The sequence below is a fragment of the Delphinus delphis genome, chromosome 6, assembly GCF_949987515.2.
Source record: "Delphinus delphis chromosome 6, mDelDel1.2, whole genome shotgun sequence".
NCBI lineage: Eukaryota > Metazoa > Chordata > Mammalia > Artiodactyla > Delphinidae > Delphinus > Delphinus delphis.
The window spans coordinates 82,886,188-82,907,936 of record NC_082688.1 but is presented as its reverse complement, the minus strand read 5'-3'; the positions used below and the strand labels follow the sequence as shown (position 1 = coordinate 82,907,936).

The following is a 21,749-nucleotide window of genomic DNA, read 5'->3' as shown; positions in this document are numbered from 1 at the left end:
AATGGTCCTGATATAGCACTGCCATCAAGAAAGAGGCTTAAGTGATGTTTGAGCCAAAATTTTATTTTGGACAGGTGTACTCTAACGTCAGTCAATATGAAACCACCAGAAATATGAGTCAGCTCACTGGGTCCCTCGGGGTACACTCTGCAGCTAATTTATCCTGGCAGGCCCACAAGGGGCCATCCCTCTCAAGGCTGGGGGCACCCCGGGAGCCTGAGAGGGCTTTTCCTCTGGCTGGGAAGCCGTCTGGTCACACCTGCTCCTAACAGCTTCTAGGCTAAAACCATCTCTGCTGTGCTCTGTGGGTGGATCTCTGCCGTCTCAATCAAGCATCTGTCCACATTCCGAGGCAGTCATAGCGCTACTTCCCCAGGCAAGCCTGGATCTGCAGCCTGCTGGTACCCACACATCTCATCTCGTCCGCAGACAGGGTGGCTTCCACCTGGATGGGCACACAAGCCAGGCTGCTTGGTCTTTGTAAAAGGATGTCAGCCCCACCATCTGCTTGTCTGGCTTCCAAAGAGAATGGATCTGGCTTTAACCAGGAACAGAAATTAACATATTCCAGCTCTGGTCAGAGGGGACAACTTCATATCATCTGCAGTCCAGCTTCTAGCAAAGCCTGGCTCAGCAAAGGGTATGAGGGGATGGGCAACTAAGATCCTGCATTGTATGAGTTTTATAATTACAGCATCGGGAGATGAAATTCTTGGACCACGTTAGCGTCCTTGCAGAATTGTCATCCTTGTCACTTCCCCCAACTTTCACTGACTTTCTCAGTAAGAAGAAAATGAAATCTACTTTCTGCATTTTTCATAAAAGCTGTGAATTACATCACTCATATTCTCTGCAAAAGAAACTCTTTTCAGAACAGAGTGCCAAACAAAGCTATGTTCCTGTGGAATTAGTAGGCATTCTCCTCCTTAATAATGAGCTTCTCTTTTCACTGCCAGGAAGTTGAGGACAAATGGTGTGCTCAATTACAGCAACTATGTCAACCGTTAGAGTTAGTTGGAGTTCTTGTCTCTTTTTTTTTTCTCACTCCTCCCTCTCATTTTTACCTTATTAACCTTATTGTGTAAAATAATTATCAGCAGTTATTCAAATACTAATGATAAATTGATGAACTGCGACATTTCTATACTCGTCCAATACAAATTATATGGCCATTACGATCAATATACTGGTATGATAGCATCATCTTACAGTTGTTTTCAAGAAATGAATTGGAAAACCATATTATCCACTATTTTTGTGTGTTTCAAAGTGTTTATAAAAAGTGAAATCTTGCAACTCCAACTGAACACAAAATTATCTTTTTTCCAAAAAAGTTTTTTCCTCTTTTCCCATTATTTCAGGTCAGTCAACGTTTCGTTGATGAAAAGCGAAGAAGAACTTCCAATGATTAGCCCAGGACTTAAGAATTCTAAGAAGCATTCAAGTCAGCACAAATCACAGCAGAACACACTTTTGAAAGCTCTTGGCCTCCAATCGGGCCAAATCATTCCATAGCAAGAGAATTTTTGGAACTAATATTTCTGCTCCAACTTCAGGATAGATCAAGCATGGCACAGGGAAAAATGAGCATCAGGCATAATGTCAAGAAAAGAGAATGATTCAAGCAGTAAAATGTTAGGATCTCTTCGAAGGTCTGTTTTGATTTTGACACAATTTCTCGGCCCACATGTATAGGCTGTGGGACTAAGGAGAGTGATAGCATGTGAGGAACAATTCCAAGTTCATCTTCACTGGTTTCCCTTCACGTGTTAACCTTTAGTCGCTTTTATAGAAGGTTAGAGATTATTTTCTTTGGAGTTAAACTACAAAGGTATTGGTGGAAAGGGATCCCAGTCATAAGTGGTCATGTAAGGCCACAATAAAGGGAAGCTATTTTACAGAAAGGAAGTGTGAGTGCATCAAAAAGTCCTAAACAAATCTCTTATAAAAACTTTTAATTCAAGGGATATATCGTTGCTAGAAAAGACGTATATTTTGGAGGTACCTAGAGGAGTCAAATTCATGGAGATGGAAAGTGGAATGGTGGTTGCTAGCAGCTAGGGGGAGGGGAGTGGGGAGTTGTCATTTAATGGGTACAGAGTTTCAGTTTTGCAGATGAAAAGAGTTGTGGATTATTTGGATAGCTGTGCTGGTTGCACAATAATGTGAACGTACTTAATGACACAAACTGTACATTTTTAATGGTTAAGATGGTAAATTCTGTTATGTACATTTTACCAGAGTTTTAAGACAAAGAAAAAAGGAAGATATATATTTTGTAAAGGCCTTGCAATTAAAAAGAGAGAAAGACGATGAAAAGAGAAAACGGAATACAAATTGATAACCTCCAGAGTGCAGGGGAGCTGTTGTAAACAACCTAATAAATGAAATGGACCACGACTGTTGAAGAAAACAGTTGCAGAACAAAGATCATGACCTGAGTCCCCGTGGCTAAATCTGACCCATCACTGCTCCGGTCAATATTCCAATCAGCTGAGCATGCCAAGATGAAAGTAACATGCAAACCAGGGAAAAGGCACCTAAGGAGAACCAACACCCTCTTACATCTATCCTCTTTAACCCCAGCGCCTGTCCAGTGCCACACTCAAGACAGATTCTTTTGCTTTTCTGTCCTCCCCAAGACCTACAGAGTCTACTCTCCTTCAAAACATAGTTGAGGATAACCAGACAATAAAAATAAAAATGAACAGTCGAACTCTAACTATGCGTTATGCACTGGTACAATTATTTTACATGCATCGGCTCATTTTAACCTCACAGAAACCCCATGAGAAAGGTTCTATTACTGTCCACTTTTACAGATGGAGACACGGAGGGCTTTATAAACTAGTCCAGAGTAGCAGGGGCAGACCAGCTTCAGAGTAGGGCTCTTAAACCTCCAAGCCACCCAGCCTCATAACCTGTGTGATTCCCAGACACGAACTCCCAAAGAAAATGAAAACTTAATTTGTTGATCCACCTATGCGTGGCAATGGACATATTCAGTGATTTTTCAATTTGGATAAAAGTATATAACGAGAAAAGGAACTTTTTAGGCACAGTTTCCACAATCCTAGGATCCTCCTAGGGTGCCAGTAAAAAAATTATTCAGCCATAATGAGCTAAATAATTCTTAAAACAGTACATTCAGATCTAGAGCTTTCAGGGTCAATGATAGAATCTGTACAGGGAAGAGAGAAAGGTAGAAACAGGTAGCTACTGATGTTTAACAAGCCCCATTAACTTCTGGGGACGGATCTATGCTTTGCTGGTCTGTGTCTGTGATATCACAAAGCTCGCTGTAACACAAGTCAGGGAAGGAATCCTGCACAGCTCTTCTTGGAAACACGGACCCCCATGCTTGAGAATTCCCCTGAAGAAGGTGAGGGTGCTGCAATGGGAGGAGCAGTCTGGGTAGCCTGGCCGCCCCCCGGCATGCTCCTGTGCAGAAGCCCTGCACTTCCTCTATTCCAGAGCATCATCATGGCTCAAAACCACCACGATGCAGAGGTCAGATCCACAAGGCAGAGGCCCAGACAGCCTTGTCCCTGGTGCCCTTAACTCTGGACAATGGACCCAGGCATGTCAGAGGCCCTCACTCTGGTATTCCTCCAGCCAAGTTCCTCCACATGAGGCAATGGGATGCCCCCACCTGGAAATCACTCCTTCCCTTCTTGACCTAGTAGGATCTCAGAATTTTCTACCCAAAGACCCTAAGCCCATTCCCAGGGCCCACACAGGCCTTTTCTGTGGGTATGTCCTCCTGTTATAGATATACATGCTCCTAGGCACAACTTTGCATGTGTGTGGGGGGGGGGGGGTGTGTGTGGGTGGGTGTGTTTGGGGTCGGGGGGTCCAAGGCTGCTGTCTGGAGGGCTGTTGATGGAGTTCAAATGTGCAGGACAATGATCTGACTGGAGACCCTACAACAGACCATATAGATGAGAGAAGCTGGCCTAAGTCTTATTACCCAGGACCCAGAAAACCACCTGGTGGGAGGACATATTCACAGTATATTTGTTGGTTAACTAATTGACTAGATGAATGAATGAATAGATCAATCAAGCAATCAATCCATGCATGTATAAACAGTCAATTCCTGTCCTCCATTTCAGCTATCTGAGGGAAAAGATGACTTCGTCAAGAGAATGTCTATGGCACTCTGAACTGTACATGTCTAGATATAAACTACAATGAAAGGAGAGTCATGACAGAGTGGACTCTAGGGTAGGCTGGGGTAAATAAAAGGCTCAGTAGTGCCTTCAAGGCTCCAGGCAATTAAGCTCCAGAAAACACTTTTTTATTTTGGTGAGAGAGCAATTCCCTGAAAAAATAAATGAGATGGCAAAGAAGTTAAACCCCAGAGGGCCACCTAGGCTTACCATGAGAGCCAACAACTCAACCAAAAATAAGACTTTTCTCATAAGAATTAAACATTATATGCTGGTTCCATAATACCCGTTCCTTTTTAAGTTTAAATTTCAAAATACACATGGAGTCTAAACTATTTTCATTTGTATGCATATTATGAACATACTGCATCGTGTAAACATAAATAAATGGATGTTATTTATCTCAAAGGAAAATTATCTTTTTGGATTATTCAACACAATCTGTTCACCTATATACTTCCCCACTCTATTTTTAAAAGCTTTCCAATCTCATACGTCTATCAGTTGTTTAATGATCAGTTTCACAAACAACTATTGAAATTTCTAAGACGCCTGATAATGTCAATTATTATAAATATAAAGGAAGTCCCATGAAACATTATAGGATCAGTCCAACGCAGCTTGATTGTAAAGGTGCAACAGTATGTGCATCAGATGCTTCATTAAATTGGACTTGACACATTGTTTATACTCCTGATGTCTGCAGTTCTTTAAGAAAAATGAACAGCCTCTACCATCCATACTACAAGAACGATAAATCACATCTGAAATCTCACCACCAGAATTGCTTTTTTTTTTACCCTGTCCTGCTCGCCTGCACTTTATTTTTTTATTTTTTTAACATCTTTATCAGAGTATTATTGCTTTACAATGATGTGTTAGTTTCTGCTGTATAACAAAATGAATCAGCTATACATAAACATACATCCCCATATCTCCTCCCTCCAGAATCGCTTTTTAAGTGAAGCACCATAAATGCAGTCACAGGGAAAACTGGAATTGATCCACTGGGATATGCATTATTAGCTATTACACAACAGAAAAGGCACAAATCTTCCCCATTAGACCCATTTGTTTGTTGGAGATCGGATGTTCCTGGAATGATTCTTCTTCCCTGGATTTACCTTGTTTTTGAGCTGGCCTGTTCTGCATCTCTCTTCGTCTGCTTACATTCACCCTCCATCTCTTCCCTGTCTCTCCTTCCTGTTGGATACACAATCAGCCTGCCTCATCAAAGTTTTCCCTTTCTTCCTTTCCAGCTATACTGTCTCTACGATGAATTGATTTCTTATTGTGCATGAACCAACATAGCGCTACTTAATTCCATAAAGGTTATTTATTTAAACAAACATCTTAACCTGATGACTTTATAAAAGTCATGTCTAGAAATTTACACTTTGACAGCCCAAAGAACAACCTATAAATACTCTAATTTGGAATTCTAAATGATAGATTTGTAGGGGAGGGGAATACACATGCATATATCCTTGAGTCTGTGTATAACATGGAGATCTAGAACATTGTGCTGGGGAACAGCAATAAACAAGATCCACATGGTCCCTGCCTAAATTCATGCAGTTTATATTCTAAGGGGGTGTAGAGACAGGTACTCAGCTGCACATTTACAATACTAGGTGACCTATGGTGGGATTGGGAAACACTGGGTTGGGGGCTATAAGAACACACAGAAGAGACACATAGCCCAGAGGTGGAGAGGCAGAGGAAGTTAGCCGGAGGCAGAAGCCATGAAAATGGTGTTCCTGGCAGAGAGAACAGCCAGTGTGAAGCCTGGGAGACTAGAGCTCCATAGGGGAATTTAAAGCTCAAGGAGGCTGCATCATCGTAATAAAGAAAGGGAGAGGCAAAAAATGAGGCTAGAGAAATGGGTGTGAATTTGAGGATGCAAGGCTTTTAAGACTTGTTAAGAAATTGTAAGTTTTTAATATATAAATATAATGTTACCCTAATTTAGAACATCAGTATCATGCAGGGGGAGCTAGGCAAGCAGTTCCTAAAATTCATATGGAAAAAATTATCATGCAAGAATACTCTTGAAAATTCTGAAGGTAATTGATGAGTAAGACTAATACTTCAGGTAGAAAAATTTATATATATGTATACGAAACTTTAGGAGGTAAAAAGTTTAGTGCTAGCATGTAAACAGACAAACTGATTAACAGAAGAGGACAGATGTCAAAATAGGCCAAAATACAAAGATGATCTTCATACTTAATCAAATTGTTATTTTAAATTAGTGAGGGGAAGTTCGAATTATATAATCAATGGTGTCAAGAGACCTGATGGGCTGATTAGCTCTTGAAAAAATATAAAACAATTTTTTTTGCTACTTCACTTCTTATATTTTAAAACTCCAGATAGAGCAAAGCTTTAAATACAGAAGCATGAAATAGTAAAGGTAACAGAAAAAAATATAGGAGACTTATTTTAATCTCTTATAGAAGGGAAGACTCTTTTTAGCTACAGTTACAATACAGAAGCCATAAGGAAATAATAAATTTTACTACAAAAACATTTAATTCTGCGTTACCAAAAAAAGAACTATAATCAACCTCAGAAGACAAGCAAAACATTAGACAAAGCATAAATTTTTCTTATTGTTAAACAGATTTTAGGAATCCATTTTTTGAAAAGGTCACCAAACCAATAGAAAAAGAAAATGGGGGCTTCCCTGGTGGCGCAGTGGTTGAGAGTCCGCCTGCCGATGCAGGGGACACGGGTTCGTGCCCCGGTCCGGGAAGATCCCATATGCCGCGCAGCGGCTGGGCCCGTGAGCCATGGCCGCTGAGCCTGTGTGTCCGGAGCCTGTGCTCCGCAACGGGAGGGGCCACAGCAGTGAGGGGCCCGCGTAACGCCAAAAAAAAAAAAAAAAAGAAAATGGTTAAGGGATACATAGTTCACAGGAAAAGAAATACAAATGGCTTACATGTATATAAAAAGATTTTTAACCTAGATCATAATTACAGAACTGTGAAATAAAACAATGATGAGATGCTATTTCCCAAGAATATGATTGACAAAGGTCAAGAGGTTTGATGACAAACAGTATTGGCTTGGCTGTAGAAAAAGAGGTGCTTCCAGTTTGGGTGGGAGAATAAAATGGTGTGATCTTTTTGCCAGACAACTTGGCAATATCTATCAAATCACAAATGTCTTGCAAATGTCCCTGCAATTCAAATTCTAAGAAAATCATGCACGTGTGCAAGAACTTGAGCACAAGGTTGTTCAACTGGAGGTGAGTTAAATAAAAACTATTCATTCTATGGGTAATGTGTGGCTGTGGAAAAAAAAAAAGGTTTGAGTACATATGCGGATACAGAAACATTTTTAAGATATGCTGTTAAGTAAAAAAAACACCAAGATGTAGAACACTATAGCATGCCCCTCATTTGCATAAAAATTGTGTGTATATATATATATATATATATATATATATACACATACTCACATACTCATGTTATGAGTAGACTATTTCTAGAAGCAGACACACAAACTAAAATCAAAGTTTCTACTGGAGAGAGAGGCTGAGGGATTAGCAGGTTGGAGACTAACTTCTCATGATACACTTCTTTATACTGATCATATGTCTTATCACATTCAAATATTACTTTTTAAAAAAAACTAATTACTAATAACATTCCATACAATAAAGTTAATGCATTTCAAAGAAAAAATGTGCAAAATCACTTTAAAGACTCAGAAAGGCTCCCAGGCTTGAGGAAGTCTTGGCTAAAGGCACTAACCTTTCTAAAGAAAGAATGTGTCAATCAGAATTGGTGCCTGGCAGTGAATGAAGGAGAGAGAAAGGAGTGTCGATCCAGGGGACACAGGTCTGGGCCAAAGTACTTCAAGTTCTGCATTCCCTTTTGTGAAGGCTCTCCCATTATGGAGATAGATGCCTCAGGCAAGCTTAGCTTAATGCCATTTAACATTTTAAATGCAGAATTAAGTGCCCTTGCTCTAATTCCAAGATCACCAAGCAAGCTTCCAGTTATAATTTGTTCTCCATTATAGATCTGCTAGTGTAGAAAGCAACTGTTACGTTGATCTGTTTATTCGGGTCTATGTGATAGTTACATGCTTTGCTATATAGCGATATACTGACAATCTGGTTTGATTTGGTTTTGTTTTAACCTGAAAAAAAAAATACCTTTGGACTTTATTTTAAGAGACATGGGGAGCCATGGGGCAATTAGAAGCAGTGACATAAGATAGCATTTTGGAAAGAACACTCTAGCGCAGTGTGGTATATGGGTAGAGAGGGGGCAAGACTGGAGACCAGGATGCCATGTAGGAAGCCGTTGCAGCATTGTAGGCAAAAATGACAGTGGAATGAATTAACTTTTTGGTTATGTAAGTACTTGTTTGATGTTCATTTCCCCTCCCAGACTGCAAGCTTGGTAAGGAGAAGAAACCAGGTCAGTCTTTCTTTCGACCAGATCCCAAGTACTTAGCATGACACAGAGCAGATGTGTTAATATCTGTTGGAAGGAAGAATAAACGAGAGAATGAATGCGGGTAGTAGAGATAAAAAGAATTGGACAAATTTAAGAAATATTTAGAGAAGTGAATTGGCAAGACTTGATAATTGAGTGAATACAGGGGTTAAAGAGAGGAAGAAGCCAAGGTTCTGGACATGCAAAACCTTTTGACCAAGTGGGCAGTGGCACCATCCATTAACATAGGGAACACTGGAGATGGTTTGGGGTGACCATGATGATTTAATTTGGAAATGTCGAGCGTGATGCACTATGACATATCCAGGAGCGATGTTCAGTAGGCAGACGACCCAAAGGTCATCCCTGATAGTTGATGGGGACGATTATTAGGACATAAACAGCATGCAGAAGGCAACGGAAGTCATAGGTGAGGATGACATATCCCAGGAAAAGAAGCAGCCCTAGGAACGAAGCCAAAGAGGCATCAACTTTTAGGAGAGAAGCAGGGAAAAGGAAGCCCTTAAGTAAGAAGACTCTCCCTGGCCAGAGGGATATAGGAAGAAAACAAGGAAAGTTCATTGACACCAAGGCCAAAGAAAAAGGATGCTTCAGGGAGAGTGAGAAATGAGGCCAAGTTCTGCTAAGAAGCAAATAAGAGAAGGACAAAGAAATACGCCTTGGATTTAGTCCTGTGAAGGTCTTTGGGGAAGGCAGAGCAAGTTTGATGAAGCAGTGGGCTGAGACTGGTTTGGGAGGGGAGGAAACAGACACAACGAATACAGCCCAGTCTTCTAAGATCGGGATTGGAAGGGAGAGAGGAAAGGGCCGAGACTAAAGGGAAATGGAAGGAGAGGGGACAGAGCTAAAGGAAAACTTTTCTAAGACGGAAGGGACCTGGTCCTGCTTAAATTCTGATGTTGACAAGAGAAAGAGACTGAAAATACAGATGAGAGAAGGATAGTCATCAACAGTGAAAAGTCTGAGGGGATGGGATCTGTAATAGAGGTGGAGTGACTAGTTTCAGCCAAAGGCGTTCCAGCCCTTCCCGTCTACTGGAAGAAAAAGGTTCGTTTCAGATACAGGCAGTTTGTTCAAATGGAATATAAGTGGATGAGGCCACAAGAACATCACAAATATTGACAGAGAAAAAATAACCAAACTCAGCTGGGTTACTGCCATCATAGGAAGTAGAAATGGGGATTGCTCACATCCAGTCTACATGTCTACGGCTCCCACTATTAACAGTGTAATGTATGCACATTTGAAAGGGAGCACCCTTTGTGATTGGCCCCACGTCTGGCTGAAGCTGAAACAATCACCATATAAATGTGGGTTTTAGCCTCATGTGCATTGACTGTCCTTATCACATCATATTAAAATTAGATCTGTCTCTCCCACTAGATATAAACTACTCAGGGGCTTCTTGCTTCCGTAAAGTACTTTATTTGTCTGTAGCATCACTAATGTCCTCAATAAACACTAGTTGAACTGAACTAATGTTTGCATGAAGTTTGAATTAGATGGCAGGCAGCCCAAATGACAATCGGGAAACATATTCCAGCGAGAAGGAAAGGAAAAGTTGATGGGGGCAGGAAGATGAGATTTGATTTCAGTGCACATTCCTGCTTTGGGAGTCATAGAAGATGGAGACTGGCAAAGAGGCAAGCCAGTAAGAGATCCCTCCGGAGCACCACCCACAGGAATGCACCGAGAGTGGGCTGAAAAGGTCAGGACACACCAGAGTGGCGGGTGTTCCGATCACATGTGAACATATGGATTAGCTGATGCAATTACCTAAAAGTGCAGGTAGAGAGTAGACGTTAAGAAAACGATCAAAAAAATGTTTGTTTCAATGAGTGGGAAACCTTAGGAGCACTGCCACCCAGGTTGGCAGGGAGCAGGTAACCTGCAAAGCCATCTGACCTGAGCTACAGAGGTGGACTTAGAGAAACTCACTGAGAGGACTCTGTTGTTTAAGCCACCAGGAGGACTAGAGCAAGCTCTGGGCTGGCCCAGGGGAGGAGGCAAGGGCGAATTCCAGGACAGAAAAGGAAACACTGGTGCCCATGGCTGACTGATTCAGAACCACAGAACCTTTCAGAAATTAGAGTCCATCTGAATCCCAACCTTCTGTTTCAGGATTGGGGGACTGGCTGGTGAGATTAAACGGCTCACACAGGATCCCAGGTTCTGATGCTGTGAGAGTGTGGATATGAACCCCCACTCCCATCTCCCCATCCAGGTCCCCTTCAGTTACACCAGGTTCCTTTAGGCTGCTGCCTCTCTGACTACATTAACCTTAGCAGGCCAGGTTCAGGTGGAACCATGGTGATGACCCACAGGTCCTGTAACCCAAGATTTCTTCACAATCCACGAAAGGGGCTTTGCAGCCAAGCACCTGCCTGAGCGCGTGTGTGTGTGTGTCTGTGTCTGTGTGTGCGCGTTGGGGGCAGCGGGGAGGGGGATAAGAAACATCACCAGAAACAGAGGAAGGAGACTGAAGGGTCACAGAGGGAGAAGGCCAAACCTAGAGTGCAAGGACAACACGCCAGAAGCAAAATCCCCCGTGACACTCTGAGTTCAGGGTGACAGCAGAGGGGCTGTGAAGTAAAGCTGAAAGCAGACCAAAAAGGGTATGTGGGTGGTTGGTTGGTTGGTTGGGTTGTTTGGAGAGAGGTGCTTGTTTTTCTACCATGCCTTGCCAGAGAACTTAGCGGCCACCGTGTCAAGCTCTCTGGCCCACCACTCCCCGGCCCCAGGAGTGAATGGTAAGTAAGCCCAGGCTCAAGAAGGGAAGCGAGCTGTCCCCACTGCGCGCCACAGTCAGAGAATTTGGGCCCAGACCCCTCTACCACCTCCCAGCAGGGAACTCCAGGGCACATGAAGCAGAAACAACTCTTATGACAAAGATTAGAGTTTAGAAGAACCCACCTTTTAAAGTGCACCATATTTCAGAGGTCAAAAACCAAAATTTTAATGTCTTTTGGTTTAAATGACGCTATTGTAGAACTGTTCAAAAATACTTCACTGAAATAAAATTTTTGTTTCTGTGGAGGACTGATCAAAGAGCACAGACACATGGGTTTCTGAGTAGCCAGGTCGGCTAACGGACTCGCTGCTATAAAGCTCACATATGTCACCCAGAGAAGACCTCCTGTCAGGTCCTCATCGAGAGAAATGCAGAATGATTAAAACAAATTTTTTAAAAGTCTGGGTGGGGATGTAATGTACAGCGTGGTGATTATAATCAACAAGACCGTATTATATATTTGAAACTTGCTAAGAGAGTGGATCTTCAAAATTCTCATCACACGAAAACAATGTGCTAACTATGTGTGCTGATGGATGTTAACTAGATTTACTGTGGTGATCATTTTGCAAAATACGCAAATATTGAATCATTATGTTGCATGCCTGAAACTAATGTAGTGTTGTAAGTCTATTATATCTCAATTTTTTTTAAAGTCTGGATGGTTTAAGGAAGTAAATCCTAAATTGTTAGAAAAATTGTACAATTCAAGATAATTAAGTCTGAAAGGACCACATCTAGTAGAGTTTTATACGTATATGTATATATTCATAGACACATGGTACACACATAAATAGAATTCTGGTGGGGGGGGTGTCTGTCTGCCCAAGAAATTATTGGGATATGAAGATTACAGGAAAGGGTGGGGTACTAGATAGCAATAGGTCATTCTCTGCAGTAAAGAAGGGAACTGTAAATGATGTGTGATTATTAAAATTTTTACCCTATACTAGAAGATGCCATATTCCCAAGGACATACAAATCATTTATCTTTTAATAGTATAACAGGTTACAAAGGAGGAGATGATGGTAGAAGGGAAAAGACATGGATGAAGCCTCAGTCCACCTCCTTCCCGCTGCCATGCTGTTTAACTTGTGAACATTTGAATATCTACTCCTCCTAAAATTGCTTGTACTCTCAAGGCGAAATCTGGGCAGGTGGGGCTGAGCAGACAAAGCCCTAAGCCAGACGCTAGATAAAATTCTCTCCTGAATTATTCTCTGCTTGCCCAGAGAGCCCTGGGCAAGCCAATCAACCTGACAGTCCCTCCGAGGCTGTCAGGACCTTCCCACCTACTTCAGAACTAAATAAGCAGATGTCTGTAAAGTGCTTTCCAGGCCCCTTGGGGAGAAGCCCTGCGTGAAACCAGAGGTATTGTGTATGTCTCAGAAGTGTGCTCATAACTGGAAAAGCCTTAGTGCAGGCTGCGTAAATGGTAGCAGAATGAATTCTGAACGTGAGTCCATACCCCTTAAGCTTGTTCACTGGCTCAGCCATCAATCTTGGGGCAGTGAGAAGTCAGGGGAAAAGAGAAGGCTGGAAAGAATAGTACTCTCTGGCCACAGGGCTTTCATGGGAGCTAAGACAGACTTTGTACACAGGGCTGTGGGTTCCTCCACGTACATAACCACCCCTGACTGTGGCAAGGACTCCAGGGCAGCAGCCTCCATTCTGCTCTGTCTGCTCTGCCCTCCCTCCTATCCCAACCTACCAAGATGGTCCAGCAGGTGCAAGGTCAGCGTCCCTCACTGCAGCCAACTCATGAAGGCTTTTCTCTGTAGTCTGACTTTTGTGTATGCATTACTTACAGAAGAGGAAGACTTAAAATTAAAACAAACAAACACACTCACAGTAAAGTAAACAAACTGTATTTCTTCCCATGTAAAGATCAAGTCATTGCTTTGGGATCAGGAGCTCATGAACTTTTTAACTGCTTTGTCTCCAGTGGAGACGGGTTCATGTGGACTTAGCCAGACCAAGCTTGTCTGCACATCTCTGATGCTTCTCAGATGGTGAGCTGGAGTCAGGACCAGTCCAAGGACACAGAACAGAGGGGAGGCATCCTAAAGTGAGGACCTTGGCACTTCGGGATGCCAGGAGGAAGCTTCTAGGCCCCACGATGTCTTTAATGCACCGTGTCCTTAAAAGCGACTCTCTTCACTGCCCCTTGTTCATGCAGAGGAGGTTGGAGCAAAGCATTTCTAAAGCCCCTTTTTTCCCGTGATCCTGATTTTAAGCGACCCTGTGGCCTTGGTCTCATCAGCCCAGCACTAACATGCCACGAGTCTTCTGAGCAGCTCACATTTAAAGAGACATGGATGTACTCTGAAATAACCTATATGGGAAAAGAATCTTAAAAAAAAAGTGGATATATGTATATGTATAACAGATTCACTTTTCTGTACACCTGAAACTAACACAACATTGTAAATCAACTATATTCTAATAAAAATAATCAAAAATAAAATTTTTAACATATTTATTGGAGTATAATTGCTTTATCATGTTGTGTCAGTTTCTGCTTTATAACAAACTGAATCAGCTATATGTATACATATATGCCCATATCCCCTCCCTCTTGCGTCTCCCTCCCACCCTCCCTATACCACCCCTCTAGGTGGTCACAAAGCACCGAGCTGATCTCCCTGTGCTATGTGGCTGCTTCCCACTAGCTATCTATTTTACATTTGGTAGTATATATATGTCCATGCTACTCTCTCACTTCACCCCAGCTTACAACTTCCCCCTCCCCGTGTCCTCAAGTCCATTCTTTACGTCTGCGTCTTTAAAAATAAAAATTTTTAAAAAGACATGGATGGCTTGGAGAATTCAGAGCAGACACTGAAAACATGCACATAGGACATGATGACACTAAAAGTCCTCAGATTCTCTCACTGCTGGGCTCTGAGCACACAGCACCACTATTACTTGATAGCTGATGTATAAACTGCACTGTCTCCTGAACGAAAGCTTTGCGGAGCTTCAGAATCAGAGCATGGAATCCAAAGCCCTAGGTTTACATCTGACAAGCTCAGGCCCAGAGACATTAAGGAGCTGTTTCAAGATCAGGTAACTCCTGACTCCAGCTTTCTGTAACATATGGGGTTCTTTGGAAATATGTAAGCTTAGTACCTATGCATTATTTTTCTTCCCAGTTTTAGAACAAACACATGCATTCATTCACTCCTTCATCTCTGAGATGAATATTTATGACTTCCCAGTCCTTTGGACAGCCCAGAGAGCAAAGTGAGTGGTGAGAAGGCATCCTGATTATGTGGGATCTGGACACGGGGAGGGGGAAGGGTAAGCTGGGATGAAGTGAGAGAGTGGCATGGACATATATACACTACCAAATGTAAAATAGGTAGCTAGTGGGAAGCAGCCACATAGCACAGGGAGGTCAGCTCGGTGCTTTGTGACCACCTAGAGGGGTGGGATAGGGAGGGTGGGAGGGAGATGCAAGAGGGAGGAGATATGGGGATATACGTATATGTATAGCTGATTCACTTTGTTATACAGCAGAAACTAACACACTGTTGTAAAGCAATTATACTCCAATAAAGATGTTAAAAAATAAAAATAAAGAAATCAAATATGGAGCTAAAATTATCAGGCCAATGCAGAGCTCAGATCTCTGCCACCTGGGTAGTGAGATTTGTGTTTTAAAGACTTAGACCAAATAAATTATGACAATGGTCAATCAACTATTAATAACGCAAGGCTCAGGTTTTTTCTATCCCTTTCTTTCTCTCACACACATCAAACAAGAAAAACATCGCCCTGTCTAAATAACCACTCCCCCAAATCACCCAATTGATTTGTAAACACTAAGAAGAACCAAAACTTGGTATTGCTCTAAGGAACAGCAGGTTCAATGTCACATTCTACCCCACAGCTTTTGAACCTATAAGAAGGTCTCTAGAAAAGTGGTAAAGTTAGTTGGAGGGATAATGTCAGGGTATGATATTCAGTAATGGCTTGATAATGTTTCTCTTCCTAACAGGCAAGATGAGCAATGAGTTAAAACAGGAGGCACTTGCTTGGTACCAAAGGTTAAAAAAAAAAAAAAAGGAAAGGAAAGAAGGGAGCAAGGGAGAAAAAAGAAAGAAAGAGAGAGAGAGAGAGAGAGAGAGAGAAAGAGAAAGAAAGAAAAGAAGAAAAAGAAACCTAAAACAGAAAAAGAAAAGAAATTCAATTCCCTTTCCCCAGCTAAATAAAAACTCTAGGTTTTATAGCCCTATGACCTAGAGATAGTCAAAGAAATCATACAGAATGTTCCTGAGGAGAAAGAGACCTCAACTCTCAGCTGCTCAGCCAACTTTTCGGCTTAGAAAATGTCTTTACAAGGGAATATTGAAAAAACACAAACAGAGGTTTATGGGATAGAAACACTGAAAGATCTTAAACAGAACTAAACACAGTGCTGGAGAGCTATGACCACATCATCTCAACTTCCCATTACTTGCTTCTAATAGCATATAACCCAGGCTCTTCTCTTAACTCTAGTGCTCCGAATTCCCATAAGGAAATATCACTTTTCGGAGAAGAAAAAAAAATCAAACACATTTTCCTTTATAGTCAATGAGAGGTGATGGAAAGGGGGAGGTGGAAGAAAGTAGGGTCAGAAGGTCAGGGGATCTCTCAGTTGTTTTACCCAATGTAATAAAAACCTCCTCGATGTAGAGATAGAAGATATGAAACTAAGAAGATTTCAAATGGTTGTGCTGAGCTGAATTCTGTAAATACCTTCACCAGGAAGACAACATGCTTTCAACTCCAGCTTGCAAGTTGTATTGAATAATGAATGATGTAAATAAGACCACCTTATTTATTAATAAGTCCAGTGTGGCTTATGCAACCACACTCAAAACTTAGTCTGTGGTTCTTAAATGCATGTAAAGCACAATTCAAGGTTCTAGAAGCCCCAATGGAGGGGCTGACAAGTAATATCAGAGTAATAAAATCCGATGCCTTTCACTGAATCCTTATAATGGATCCAGAGTTTTTTTTAGTACAATTAATTGCCATGGAAAAGCTTACTAAGGTGAGAGAGCCAAAATCAATGGGTTAATGACATAACATTACAGCTGCTTAACCAAGCCAACAATAAATTGCATGCAGAGGCTCTGGCAGCAGAAGCTACAAATTCTATTTATGTTGTCCTAAGAGGAAAAATATTAGACTGGTCTCCAAATATTAATCCAAAATCAGCAAATGTCACCAAGGAAAATTAGAAATAAAAGGTCAGTGCTGGTCTTCATAAAATATGGGCAATATAAAAATGCCCTTTCACAACCATGTGAATATACTTAACACTTCTGATATGGCAGACTCTATGTCATGTGTTTCTGACCACAATTTTTACAAATCCATGACCTATTTTATATTTCAACCATACCTTTTACCACTAGGTGAGACAGAACTTGTCCTTTGCAAAGCATTTTGCCACATTCTGAGACTTAAAGGTCTGGTTACATAACTCCGACCACAGACTTTACTCTTGAATCCCATTTATATGTGACAATAGTATTGTTCGTAAATTTAACTTAGCACTGTTTTGGTGTAACCATCTCCAAATAACAGAAGCTGGCACATACTGGCAGTGTGATGTTAGGCAGCTGTGATGTGTATCTATAGACAGAAGTAGATCTAGACAGGGGTCACGTTAGTGGGTAAAGAGTATGAGACAGATACTGTGAAGGGGAGATTTTTTAATAAAATAGGTTCAAACAGTGACTGAAAACGAAATGTCAATGTGGCTTAAAATATGCATATAGCATCAAAAAATAAAATCCTCTCCCTTAATTAGTCTATACGTATATTTGTAAAATGTTCTACCAGGGGCTCTCTCTGCACCTTAAAAGGCACAATGGTTGTGCTTTCCCCCCAAGATATAGATATTAAAAGATTTACTATTTTTAAATGATAGGGTAAACTGTTGTTTCAGCAAGTTCTAATCATGGTTTATTTAGTTACATTGGTCCTATTTTTAAAAGATAGAAACATATAATTTCAGCTAAACTCCATTAAACTAGAACTTTAAAACAGGTTATTTTAGGAATACCATTGGGTCTAATAACAAAGTTAAAAAAAAAAGTGTAATTTGGTTTCAACTGCAGCTGGTATCCACTGGCCGAGAATTTAAAAGCTGTTTAAGCAAATATTAATATGTAAGAAAGACAGCACAGATGGTGTCATATAAGGATGAGAGTGAAACAAGCCCTACCACTGATGTCACTTTGATATCAAAGCAGCAAAATTCAAAATAATTATACAAAGTGCTTTCCAAACAAAGATTTCAATACATTCTACAGACAAAGACACTGGGACACAAACTGCCCAGGTTCAAATAAAGCTGAGGGGATGAGCAGACAAAAGTACTTTTTCTCAGAGTTCACCCCTATCAGCCTGACTCATGTTTCTAACCTAATTCTCCATCATGAACACTTAGCCTACACACCTCTCCGTTCTATCAGTCTCAGTGGATTTTCAAATCAAAAGAAGAAAATGAGTAGAAATTAGGAGTTATGATTAGCCATTATTAAATGAATAACTGTGACAAATGCTTTGGTAAATGTAAAAAAAAAAAAAATTAAGCCTGAAAATAGGAACCTGCCATCAGATAAAAAAGCAACAACAATTGTGAGAACTAATACATGAAAGCTCTACTCAAGTCTGTTAATTTCATATATATCAGGCAGCTAAGACCACTAAGGCGTAAAGTAATATTTTTGAAATTTAAAGAGTTTTATTTTTCCTCCAATTATGGCCTTAAAAAGTACTAAAATGAAAAAAATAGGCCCTAGTTTTCCTCCTTCATTATGTATCTATCACCTAATACAGAATTTATAAACAATCACAAAAGAAAACAACATCGAACTGTATACAGACACTCCCCATGGCCTCAGAATGGTCTAAAGAGCTCTGAATTCCATATGGCTTCCTCCATCTGACTACTGACACCCCATCTCATGAAAAAGACACAGATCCTGACAGAGGGCCACGGACACTTTGACCAGCCTGGCACGCTTCCACCAGCCCAAGCCAGGGCCAGCGCAGTCGGGGCCCTACCCACCCTTCCTCTCCAGCCCTGCCTCTGCCCTCCTTGCCAAAACGATTGCCATCCGAGCATCCCAGAGCCAGCCTGACAGTTGGCTGCTCCCGGCACATCTCAGCACTGCTGCGCCGGCACGTTTCTGCTCTGTTCTGTTGTCATTGCCTTCTGCCTGAGCCTTCTAACAGGAGCATCACCAGCAGAACAAACAACAGAGACTGGGAAGGTCTCTTACTTACATTAAAAAACAGGTTGTCTCGGTCAACTACGTTGGCACAACCAGGGTGGGCGTTATCCGTGGGGGGGAGGAAATGCATGCGCACTCGCCAACCGGAAGGCCACAGCCCAAGCCCTACTTTCAGGGCTGCCTATCGTGGTGTCAAACAGCCTCAAGAAAACCAGGAGAAACTTGGCCTTATAAGCCTCTATATGGATGAATAAAATCTCATGTCAATGAAACACATAAAATGGCAAAGTCCCTGGGAGGTGGGGGGGGGGCAGGGAATCTCTAATAGAGGGGACAGGGGCATGCTGGAGAAAGGACTGGTGAATTCCTACTTGGTAATGGATTTGTCACAAGGCATCAGAATAGGAGGACAGAAATACATAATTCTGCTTCTCCATTCGACCAGGACAAGCTCAAGCATTTCCAGGGACCTAGGGGTCCCAGGCTAAAGGTAGCATTCATCAGATTATTACACACTGCTTTATCATCCAACTTCGTCCTGGGGAACTATTCAATGGGCGATTAAGATTTATAATCCAAATGGTCTCAAAATTATATCTCTGGGAAGTCAAGTCCAAATTAAATCAGACCAGGCTTTTAGGCTTCCAACGATCACATTTTCTCTTTTGAGCCAGTGCATTTCAACTCTCAGAACTTCTCCTCTTACAGATCATTTTCAAGGCCATCTCTGGATGCAATCTCCTAAGCAAAATCTGATATATAAAATGAAAAGGGAAATTGGTGAACTCCAAACCTCAAAGAACGAAGCTAAGTGGGGGGACTCTAACTTCCTTCAACAGATTTTTCTAAAGTTAATTATTTTAACCTCCTTTCTCATAAATATGACTGGAACTTCTCCTAACACAATATACACAGAGCACCTTATGAAACAAAAATATCCAAAACTAAGTTATTGCATATGGAAAGCCTAAAGTACACCCAGCAGGGCTTTGAAATATAAAGTGCATAGGAATATAATATAGTAGACATTTGGAACATTTTAAATTGTCACACTTCTCGTGTCAGCAGCCCCAAGGCAGTGAAACAGGTAACTGACAGATGGTCCAGCCCTGCACCTCTCACCTCTGACTTCTCCCCAGACTTGAAACAACACTCATGCCCAGGACGGACCCGCCTGGCCAGCCCCGGCCCTAGAGGCCAGGAGAGGAGGAAGGAGGGAAAGCACCAGCAACTCACATTTCGGTGATGTTCTCGGGGTCTGCACTGGTAGACTCCAGCCTCGGAAATGCCACGATGCCAGGAAAAGGGTCGCTGCACCAGATCCGAGAGGCGCTGCATTTGCAGGATGTGGGACAGGCAAGAGCGGCCCTCCAGAAGCCCACGATCAGCCAGCAGAAGCCCCAGAGCTGCGCCATGGCGGGCCCATGCCACCTCGTCCAGGACGACATTCCTAGCCACCAGTGCCAGCCCGAGTCAGACTGAGTACGTGTCCCTGCGCGGCACCGGTCGGTCTCCCCTGCCGGTGCTGGGTGGCCTTTGCCCCGCTCGCCGCTGTCTCCTCTTGGTGCTCGTCTCAGGGGTGCAGAGCCGAGCGTGTCCGGGGCTGAGCGTGTCCTGGCGGACGGCACCGTTCACAGTGGCAGGGGCATCCCGGGCCTCCTCACAGGGGGCGCTACCGCCGCTCGGGGCTCCGCCGCGGCCGCCGCTGCATGGCCCAGCGAGCCGAGCACCGGCCCGCGGCGCTCCCGGGACGCTCTGGGGCGCAGGCTCCTGGCTAGACTCGCGCTGAGATCCGGGACGCACCTCGGGGCTGAGGACAAACAGACACGCGTAAGACTGAGCTGAAGACCCCATACACCACGAATTGGGGTACTCTCCCTCCGCGCTCGCGTCACCCCCACCCCGAGCCCCGCCGGGGACTGTGGATGCATGAGTGCCCAGCTCCGGCCCCAGGAATAAACTGGCTCCTCGATGGCACTGACGCCGCGGGGCCTCCGGTGTGCTCACTCTTTCCCTGAGCCTGAGGTTGAGGGAGGGGAAATAGGGCAAGGGTCCCCGCGACAGGATTCCATGACACGGACCAGGGGGAGGACCCTTTAAAGGGAGACGCGGAGACTGCCAGGGACGATGGTTCCGCGACGGGGCTCCCGAATGATGCTGCAGAATCCGCCACGGCTCCTGGGCGCAGGGGGCGCGGGCAGGTGGCGCGGCGCGTCCCACCTGGGGAGCCGCCGCGGCCGCCCCAGCGGGGGACAGTGAGGGCCGAGACGACGGAGGGCACTGTCCGCGCTGCTCACCCGGGCTCTGGCACCTACCGCCCGCCGGCGGCGCCTGGGTCCAGGCTCCTCCTGCCGCTGGGCACGGAGCTCGGAGAGCGCGAGCGAAGGAGCGAGCGAGGCTCCTGCTCCAACCCAATTCCGGGAACCGCCGCCGCCGCCGCCGCCGCCGCCGCCGCCGCCGCCGCCTCTGCTACTGCTGGTGAAGTGACGTGAGGGCTGACGCAGAGCAGGGGCAGAAACTCCAGAAAATTAGTCTGAAATCCAAAAACACACACGCTCATACACACACAAACCCATAACACCCTCCAGACAAAAGCAACAGGGAGAGGAGGGGAATCTGGGGGCGAGCAGAGAGGAGGGAAGCATCGGTGCCACTGGCCAGAAGCAGACGGCAGCAGCATGTGGGAGTTCACACACGCGCACACCCGCACACAGCCCGGCCGTATAGACGCGCGCGCCTGTGTGTGCTTGTGTGTGCGTGCATTTAGATCCAGGTACCTCTGAGATGAACCGTTGCTCCGCTCTGACGCCTCCCAGTCCCTACACACCACGCTCTCTTCTAATAACGCAGAAGAGGCCGTCTCCTTTTTTGAAATGGAAACCGGTCTCGGTTCAGCTCTGAAAAATGCGCTGATTCTTATTATAGGAATCCTCCCTCCCTTCTCCCTCCAGGCTGCATTCTCCTTTCCCATCCTGCCTAAAAGGGAGGACGAGCTATCCTAAAAATAAATAAATATTGTAAACACCAAAACGTGTCCAGCATTGGTAACCAAGGATAACCGCCCCCATT

General features: G+C 43.4%; 1 protein-coding gene across 6 annotated transcripts in view; it reads right to left on the bottom strand.

Moving 5' to 3' along the window:
* Positions 1-21,130, bottom strand: part of NTRK2 (neurotrophic receptor tyrosine kinase 2) — a 378,936-nt gene extending 357,806 nt beyond the window's left edge. For 4 of the 6 annotated variants that reach the window (XM_060014973.1, XM_060014977.1, XM_060014978.1 and 1 more), the window contains exon 1: positions 19,917-20,297. In XM_060014973.1, coding sequence (XP_059870956.1) covers positions 19,917-20,128 — 212 coding nt within the window. In that variant the 5' untranslated portion in view covers positions 20,129-20,297. Of the gene's footprint in view, positions 1-19,916; positions 20,491-20,761; positions 20,881-20,995 lie in introns of those variants that run through there. The other 2 variants (XM_060014974.1, XM_060014975.1) reach the window with 2 other exon arrangements.
* Between the last annotated feature and the right edge of the window lie 619 nt (positions 21,131-21,749).